Source organism: Panicum virgatum, chromosome 3K (genome assembly GCF_016808335.1).
Source record: "Panicum virgatum strain AP13 chromosome 3K, P.virgatum_v5, whole genome shotgun sequence".
NCBI classification, from domain to species: Eukaryota; Viridiplantae; Streptophyta; class Magnoliopsida; order Poales; family Poaceae; genus Panicum; species Panicum virgatum.
In genome coordinates, this window is record NC_053138.1 from 31,297,889 (window position 1) to 31,307,236 (window position 9,348).

The 9,348-nt window shown below is 40.7% G+C and overlaps 1 protein-coding gene across 4 annotated transcripts; it reads left to right on the forward strand.

Moving 5' to 3' along the window:
* The first annotated feature begins 531 nt into the window (after positions 1-531).
* LOC120698962 (pseudouridine kinase-like) lies at positions 532-4,981 on the forward strand. 4 transcript variants are annotated; one of them, XM_039982776.1, is made up of 9 exons: positions 532-731; positions 848-973; positions 1,756-1,858; positions 1,975-2,022; positions 2,653-2,750; positions 2,849-2,963; positions 3,501-3,583; positions 3,673-4,231; positions 4,559-4,981. In XM_039982776.1, exons 1-9 carry the CDS (start codon positions 660-662, stop codon positions 4,579-4,581), a joined length of 1,227 nt encoding a protein of 408 aa, XP_039838710.1. In that variant the 5' UTR covers positions 532-659; the 3' UTR covers positions 4,582-4,981. The 4 variants fall into 4 exon arrangements, with proteins under 4 accessions (XP_039838710.1, XP_039838709.1, XP_039838711.1 ...); XM_039982775.1 differs by having other exon boundaries at positions 535-731; positions 4,587-4,981; XM_039982778.1 differs by having other exon boundaries at positions 556-701; positions 793-973; positions 4,587-4,981.
* The last annotated feature ends 4,367 nt before the right edge of the window (positions 4,982-9,348 follow it).

Here is a 9,348-nt window from a genome sequence, read left to right on the forward strand (position 1 = left end):
AATGCGTTCATTTTAGATCTAAATAAATAATGCTTTGATTTATCTTTTTACAAAGCGCACACTTATTATTTTATTGAATTTCGCAATTTGCATATGTTGACTATGCTTATTGGTAGTCTGCTGCAGCAAACATTATCTAAAACACAAAAGTAGTTATCGGTAATGAGAATGTGATTGATAATCTGCTAGAGCACCTCTATCAGCAAAACATTAATGTTTTGCTATTGGGGAGAGGGATGAGTAATTTGTTGGAGATGCTCTCAGTGTTTGAGTGAGATTGGATGTAATTATACACATGAATCTTAAACAGTGAAAAATGAGGAGAAAAATCTTGCAAAAGACTACATAGGATCCCCCCTTACCTAAAAAACCTTGACAACGGGCCCTCAGGCTTCAGCAGGAAAATATTGGGCCCGATGACGTGTAATGGGTCAGCAAAAAAGGCCCAATATTGAGCTTGGCCCAAATCCGTAACACTCCTGCAGGCTCCCGGTGGTTTTTTTTTTGACGTGCCTGTTCCGTATCGGCCTGAGCCCGATCCAACCCAGCCATCCCTCCCTCCCCGCCCCGTGCGCCGCCGCTCGCCGCCAACAGCAGCCGGAATCCTCCTCACTTCTCTCTTCGGCTCCGCACACCAAAGGCGCCGCTGTCCGCCTGGCATGGCGGAGCCCGCCAACCGGAGGATGGAGGCCGTCCGCCGTCACCTTCTTCTTCCCCCGCCCCTTCGCCCGGTATGCGCCACCCAGCTTAAATGACACTCCCCTCGTCTCTCACTCGGGTCATTTACCGCCCCACCTTGATTTCTCTTTTCCTTGCCTGATGATGATCTCTTTCTCCTTTGTCGCAGAATCCGTTGAGCAGCCACGCGTCGGTGGAGGAGGAGCCGAGGCCGGTGATCATCGGCGGGATGGTGCTGGATATCCATGCCAAGCCCTCCGTGCCGCCCCATCCCGGCACGACTGTCCCTGGAATGGTACTCCTCTCTTCTGATTGACTGATGGCCGTTACTCCGCTTGTTTTTTTCCTGACTGAAGCGAGGTGTAATCCTACAATGGACCAGATCGATTGCGACAATAAATGATCCTCTGGAGTATGAAGCAGAGTTGGGTGCTATGCATTACTTGATTCCTGTAGGTGCTCTCACAATGGGTTTGTAGTTGGGATAATCAGTGTGTGGGTGTTGGTTGCTTGCGGCCCCACCTTCTTCCACTCTAGATCAGGCTCGCTAGCTTCCAAGATGTCGCGTACTGAGTTTAGCCGATTTTTCTGTTGTGATAATTATTCCTTGAGCGTTTAAGGTTCATGTTGAAAAGTAAGGAGAATTCTGAATATGTACGGGTAAGGTTACCTCAGTATATGGCCCTATTGTTAGGGTTTCAAATGCAGTTGCTTCCACATATTTACTTAACCTAATGCTTATCTAATTAGTATATCATTGAGAAACTTAGTGCCTGTTGTTAGTTTTGTACTTGTCTATTTTAGACTGAGGTCCTTGGGTAGTTTTCTGGATAAAAACTTGATTTCGGATTTTATGAGTAAGAAGTTTCAGTTGCCGCTTTTAATCCTTTACTTTTCAGTGATTTCATATTTGTTTCTAATTTTCTTACAAATATCAATGCCTTGTGTTCTAGTGTTATTGTGTGCAGTTGGTTCGTACCTAGTTTTGGACTGTGTGGCTGTTATACTAGTTTTATGCAATCATAAAAATATTCAAATGTAAGTACATATCTTAAAAAATGAGTTTGTAATTCTTAGGTTAAGTATGTCAGTGGTGGTGTAGCAAGAAATATTGCTGAGTGCATGTCAAAGCTTGGGACACAACCCTTCATGATTAGTGTTGTTGGAAATGATATGGCAGGTATCGTGCAATTTTCTTTTGAGGAACTAGCATCATATTCTTACAGTAACCTACTTTGTAGTATGCTTTGTTCACTCATATACGTATACCCTAATACTTCTTTTATTCTGCTGAAGGGGACTTCCTTTTAAAATACTGGAGGTCTGCTGGATTATGTACAGAAGGTAAGTTTGTGGATAGCCACATTGTGCTATGAATATTTGATACTGCAAAAGTCAGATGCGTCCTTGTTATAATTTTGAAAAACACAGTTCTAATGTTTGTTCTGTTTATTTTTTTATTTGAATTGATACTGGTTATGCACTGTATCTATTGTTTTTCATTACTGTTACACTGTTTGTGATGCCTGCTTGAAGGCCTATAATTTGGTGCAACAAATGGAATCTAAATTGGCACTATGTCTGGAATACCTTATCTAATGAGGCAGTATGTTTAATAAGTGATAACTTGCTAAATAACTTAAATATTATATGTTCTCCTGTCTTTTTTGGCCTTGACCCATCTTTGTAGCTAGCTAGTGTACATGATATGAGCTTTTCGAGATCCATCTGTAAATTTTGTCTCATTATGGTCTGTAAAACAACTGATATTTTAACTGATTGGATCAAACAATAATTTGTTAAATATTTTTTGTCTATTATTAAATGTTCTGAATCTTTTTACTTGTTCCTTTGTTTCACACTCTAAATCCATTTAGCACGGAATGGTGCATCAAAGAGAGGGTTGACATTATTAATGTGATGTGTTCTGTACAAAAGCCTACTTTATGACCTTACTTCATAATAACTTCACAGGAATACTGCAGGTTCATGATGTTGCAACCCCAGTAGTATCAAATGTCTTTGACGGTAGTGGGGAATTAATTGCTGGAGTTGCAAGTGTTGGAGCTGTTGTAAGATTTCTGTAACATGATGTTACTGTTACCTAAAAAAAATGCACAGTGCTGTTTATGAACTACTGCTGTTTTTTGTTGCACTTCCCTTTGGGCAGGAAAGTTTTCTTACTCCGAGTTGGTTATATCGCTTCCGTCATCATATTTCTAATGCACCACTTATAATGCTTGATGCAAATTTGCCTCCCGAGTCCCTTGAAGCAGCTTGCATAAGTAAGTTATTTCACCTTAAATTTTGTAGGGAAATAGTATGTGCACTAAAAAATTCATGTCAAACTCTTTACTGAAGATGCCATGGAAAGTCATGATTGAATCCTGATTTATTTTATGTTTCATTGAATAAAACTAATGAGCTTTATTTGTAAATTTTCTGTAAGAAAATGTTTAGTACCGGCGCTCTTCTTTTCTAATATTCTATGACTATGATCCAGTAAACTTTTATAATTTGTATACAAGCTACTTGTAGTAAATTAGATAGACCAGAACTCACTGGAATGGTTTCTATGGAGCCCTGTTGTAATCCATACGCAGCTATTATGTGCATTCAGCACTCCTGATTTGTGAATTTACTACATTGTAGTTTTCCGAAAGCATCATTGTTGCATTGCTGTCCCATTCAGTATGCTGCAATGCTCATCTCCTAAGCATACTTAACAACTGTTGACACAGTATGTTGTCCTTATCTTAATTATATTGATTAGGACAAAAGGGTTGATGGTAACATTATGTTGAGCTATTTTTTTTTCCCAGTGGCATATGAATCAGGGGTGCCTGTGTTATTTGAGCCTGTCTCAGTGGTGAAGAGTCGAAGGATTGCACCAATTGCAGAATATGTAAGTGTCAAGGATTGGGCAACTATATCTTGTAAATATCCACTGTATTTGAAGTTTTACAGCTTCATGATTTTTCTGTTATGATTCAGATAACTTGCACTTCCCCAAATGAGATTGAGCTTGTTGCCATGGCAAATTCATTATCCCCACCGGTGAAATATAATTACCATAAAATGGAGTGCAAGGACAAAGCAGAGGCTGTAGAATATTTGTTCGAAATGCTTAGCCCAGCAATGTTTTTCCTTCTTGAAAAGGGAATCAAGTTGCTTGTCGTGACACTCGGCTCGAATGGTGTTTTTATTGTTTGCAAAGAGCACATTGACTTTGTGAAAGATCAGCGCAAGTGCAAACAGACGCCTTTCTCCAGACAGCTACTTGAAAAATTGGACGGGTGTTTTCCATCCAACAATCCTATTAATTTGTGCAGAGAAACCTCTTCAAGAACATGTGTTTTTCATTTACCTGCAATATCTGCCTCAGTAATCAGCCTCACTGGTGCTGGTGATTGCTTAGTTGGTGGTGTCCTTTCCGCTCTATGTGGAGGCTTGGATATCATCCAGAGTGTCGCAATTGGGGTTGCTATAGCAAAGGCATCTGTGGAATCTCATGCCAACATACCTGATCACATTTCCGCTGCAACTGTTTCAGGTAGCCTTCCACCAATTCCTTTCCTTGGTAAAATTAATTCTTGGTTTTTGAACTGTTCTTGATATCAACAGTTAGTAGGTTGATGAACATAGGGAAGACAATTTTTTAGGTGATCTCAGCTTTCCCATCCAACAAAATCATTTTGCAGTGTGCATTTATGAAACTACCAATCAAATCTTAGTGTTGATGTTTAGCTTTAACTATTTCCTAGTCGTAAATAAGAAGTGCATTGCAATTTTGTCTTCCAAAGGTATCCCTTGGTTATACAATTATAACCTCTTGTGTTTACTAAATAGCAGGGCTCTTATAATTTCTTTACGCCTTCAGGTACTGATTATCTGTTTACCTGACGCAGATGATGCAAAAAGGGTTTTGTTGTCTGCCAGGGTACTTTGGTGCAAATGAAGATTGAAATGCCAAGGCCAGGGCTTTGGTGCAACTGAAAGGCATTCCATAATTATTGTTGAAGCTATTGAACTCTGATAGTGTTCTGTACAGTACATGATGGAAGGATGGAGTTGCTATCTACAATGGTTCATCTGTCGTAAGAAGAGGGAACACAGATCGTAAATCACATTTTCTCCCCCTGCTGGCCTGTTCTCATTTAAACTTTCTGTAAATTGTGGGTGAGAGTTTGGTTCAGGGATCAAATTGCGCTGCAACTTTGAATTACATTTGTTGTCCCAAATTCCCTTTTCGTTAACGTTGCAAGACTGATGTATATGTGTTGTGTATGTCCACTTTTTTCTAGCTGCTTGTGCTAAAATTCTTTTTTTTTTTTTTGAAGCACTTGTGCTAAAATTCTCGGATCCTCAATCCGTCCCTTTTTAGGAAGCAGTGGTGGGGCCTGCGGCCCACCTGGAGATGCATCCGTGTCAAATGGAAATCAAACCGAACAAGGTCCCAGGACCAGAGGATGAGAGGATGGTGTCGAGTTGGCTGCGGGCGCGGTGCACCCAGAGCATGACATGTTCTAGCAGCAGCGCATCCATGTCCATGGCACCTTGCGATTCTCCCCTTCCAGAGTAACCGGAGAACCCCTGGCGTCGCCGTGCTAGCGACCGCGGGTCCTTGCACCGAGGAGGACGCTGGCTACGGATTCGGCCGCGTCACGCGCGGACGCAGGGGGGAGCGCGCCCAGCCGCCCACAAGGGCGCCGAGCCGGGAGCACCGAGCGAAGAGGTGGTCGACGGCCTCTTCGTCGCTGGGGTAGAACGGGCAGACTGGTGTAGTGCCGTGCTCGAGCTTTGGCCAAAGATATCCGTGACCGTTGTCGCTCCATCGTTTCTTCTCAAGCCAACACTTCGGCACCTCACTGAAATCCCCTACGCACAGCCAAGGCGAAGCAGACTGTGCTCTGAGAAATCTCATGAGATAGCAGCTCTCCTTTTGACGTTTCTGCCGTGGCTCCCTGTAGAAGCCCGTCAGCCTCCACAGCGAGATCCTTATGGACTCACACGCCGACAAGAGGACGTCAATATGTGACTTCGACTTGCTCTGTTCATCCACCACAACATCATTGTCGCCAGAGCAACATTAATCCCCCCGCTTTGCCCTTCCGACCTAACAACGGTAGCATTTGGGAAACTAAGAGACTGTTGCAGGTTTAGGGCACGCTGCTCTCCCATCCTCATCTCCATCAAAAACATCACCGCGAGCCTCTTCTCCTCCACCAGCAGGCGGAGTTCCTGAACTACCTTGAGCTGCCCGCAGCTCCGGCATGCAGACTTAGAAGCTTCATTAGGCCCAGCGGGACTGCTCCTTGGCAGCCGCCGCCGATCGTGCATGGGGGTTTGTTCTCCTCGATTTCTTCAGGCCATCCTCTCTATCATGATTGCCACTCGAGTCCTGGAGCTGGTTTAGCAAAGAGCTCACATGACCTGATGGCACAATGGCCATATTGTTCTCTGCTGGTAGGTTCAGATCATTCAAACCACCACCAGCGACCTTACCATCTGTCGCAGGCTTCCTCTTTCGGTGATACGGGCCAGCCTGACAGCCTCTTGCCATCCAAGTCAATTTTTTTTCCGTCAAAGCTATATGTCGCGCCTTTTTTATTTTTATATTTTTCAAAAACATTTTTTACAGAAATATATTTTCAATATCACAATTTACAGTTTTGTATCCCTACCGCCCGGCAGGGGGCCTGCCGCCCAGCAACGGGACGGCAGGGACTTATATGTAAATTAAAAAAAAATTATTTGCGCGGAAGCCCTTGGCGGGCGGCAGGCCCCCTGCCGCTAATCCACTGGGCGGCAGGGGGCCTGCCGCCCGGCAGGGGGGCGGCAGGCTCCCTGCAGTGGACAAATTGCTGTGGCCATTAGATGTGTGGCTATTAGATGTGTTTTAGATATAGATACAAATAAAAACCATTAGTAAAGAACATGAATATGAAAAGTATAAGCTAGCAATTCACACACATACGCAAATGAGAATGAAATAGGTGATGTATGAGAACGAAATAAGTATAACATGATGACATGTCCATAACAAAAATACAGAAACAGCTAGAAGCACATCCTAACCACCCCGGCCATGTCGACCTCTTTTACGCTGAGCGTGGATGTGGTCTGTAGAGTAGGTGTGTTGCTCTGGAGGCCCTACGTCTCTACCTGGACGTCCGGTGGGCACAGGTGTCTGGAAGGTAGTATCGGCCTGCGGGTTAGGTGTTGAAAATAACCGACTCCAATCTTCGAAGTTCGCCTCAAAGGTATCCTGTGTGGGCCCTATACAGTAGCAATTAAGATATCTTAATCATCGTCTTATAAGTCATATATTTTGGTATATATTCATCATACGTACCTGGTGGTGGTGGATATGAGGAATGACCCATATCAGGAAGCTGGTGGTGCGATCCTGTAAACCGTTTAAATTATTTAAAATATTCATAGAGATAAGAAGCACATGATAAATTCGGGCTACAGATTAGGTATTTACCTTGCGTTACTTCTGCTGTCGCCGTAGGGTAATACGAAGAAGGTCCAGCATCATATAACTGTTGTGATCCTATATGTAAATACAAAAAGAATTAGACTTCATACCACAATTAATTGAAATTAAGATATTGACTATATGTCTACCGAAAGGTCGTGGTGCCGCCCAGTGGATTGGCGGCAGGGGGCCTGCCGCCCGGCAGGGGGGCGGCAGGCCCCGCCAAGGGCTTCCGCGCAAATAATTTTTTTTAATTTACATATAAGTCCCTGCCGCCCCGCTGATGGGCGGCAGGCCCCCTGCCGCCCCCCTGCCGGGCGGTAGGGGTACAAAACTGTAAATTGTGATATTGAAAATATATTTCTGTAAAAAATATTTTCGAAAAATATAAAAATAAAAAAGACGCCTATATGTCACCCCGCGCGACATATCTCTGGCCCATCGCCTGAAGAACTTGGTGGACCAGTTCGGCCCAATATTGTTTAGTGTGTGAAGCCCACCATCTATTTATTTGCTGATTCTCAATTGTGCAGCGGGCTGTTGCCATCTGTATGCTTTTAGTCCATCATCAACCAGCTGTTGCACATTTGCACTACCACTGTATTACTAATGTTGATGAGCTTATTGCAGCACCTACTAGTAGGTTCTCTTTATAGTTTTTTCTTTTCTTCTTCTTATTTTATTTCTCTTTTCTTTTTTCTTTGCTAATACTTGCTTTCTTCATAATCTTTCCTTGTTTCGATCGTGCTTCTTTCATGTTTTTCTTTCTATTTTCTTTTTTATTTTTAAATACTACTTTAGTGATTATTTTATAGATATTTCTTCTTGCTTTTCTTATTCTTTAATTTTTTTTTCATTTTTTCAATACCTTTTTCTTATTCTTTTCTCTCACTTTTTCTCTCTTGTTTCTAATTTCAAATATTTTATACTATATAATATTTATATCAACTTTTTTTCTGGTTCATGTGTTTTTTAAACTATGTGCATAATAGCTAGACTGATATTAATATTTGATATTTCCCTTTTATCTTCTTTCGAATACTTTGATTTATTTGATTGCCATTGTTTCTCATATAATAATATTTTACTTGGTTTTCCTATTTCATATTAAATAGCTTATTTATTACCTATCTTTTTATTTTATTCTTATTTAGTTTGCATGCCCCCTTACTTTTTATACATAATTTGATCCATTTAAACTTTTCAAAACATTATAAAAGCTTGTGTGTTCATGTAGTATTGTTCTAGGTATACAAATTGTTATTCCAGAAACTCGTTTCTTCTTAATGTATAAATATTTGTTCCTGAGTTTATATTATTTGTCTCTGTGTAACTATTTTGTTCACAATGCTAAATTATTTGTTTGCTTTATAGATTAAATTGTTCTGTGATGTTAACCCATTTGTTCATGATATTAATTTTTATTATTTATTCTATACAATTAAATGTTTGTGATGTTTAATATTTTGTTCGTTGCACATTATTATTTGTTTGATATGTTTAGCTTTTTTTGTTTGAGTTAAATAATCATTTGTTCGTGTTCTTAAAATATTTGTTCCTAGCAGCTGAAATTAATTATTTAGTTTTGACGATCTTGTCATTGCAAAGACAATGGTGCAATTTAAATTTATGCTACCAAAGGTAATGGCGCAACCCAAAATTTAATTTTGATGCACGACTAAATAGCTATATTTTTTTAGTTTTGAATTTGCATGCATATAGATGATGTCATCTTAGTTGTATTCTTTTATATGCATGTGCAGATTCTCTCCCCTATTTAACTGACACCATGCATGCACCAAAATTTCATTTGTGATGTTCAGTAGTGTACTATTATTTGTTCGTCGGGTTTAATATTTTGTTCTTAAAGAGATATACATTTATTCGTAGTAGTCCATATGTTCGAGCTTTATCAAAAAAAAGTTTGAAAAATAAAATTCTCCAAATATAGTCAAGTGTGGTCTTGTTCTGAAAATCTTGATGCAAGAAATATAATGGTGCAATCGAAATTTAATTTGGACGTTTGTTCTGAGATTTATAGATTTTTTAATTTCAAACTTGTGTTGCATGTGGGTGATGTCATTGTTTGTCTTTTTTCCTGCATGCATGCTTATTCCCTTCCCCTCTCCATGCTGCAATAATAAATATTGGCCGTATCTAACAAGCTAATTTAGCAAATTGTGTAG

Coding starts and splice junctions, on each gene's coding strand:
- LOC120698962 (XM_039982775.1), top strand. CDS start 660: ATGGCGGAGCCCGCCAACCGGAGGATGGAGGCCGTCCGCCGTCACCTT. Junction 3,584..3,672: donor TTGCACCAATTGCAGAATAT/GTAAGTGTCAAG, acceptor GTTATGATTCAG/ATAACTTGCACTTCCCCAAA. Junction 4,232..4,586: donor TTCCGCTGCAACTGTTTCAG/GTAGCCTTCCAC, acceptor TACCTGACGCAG/ATGATGCAAAAAGGGTTTTG.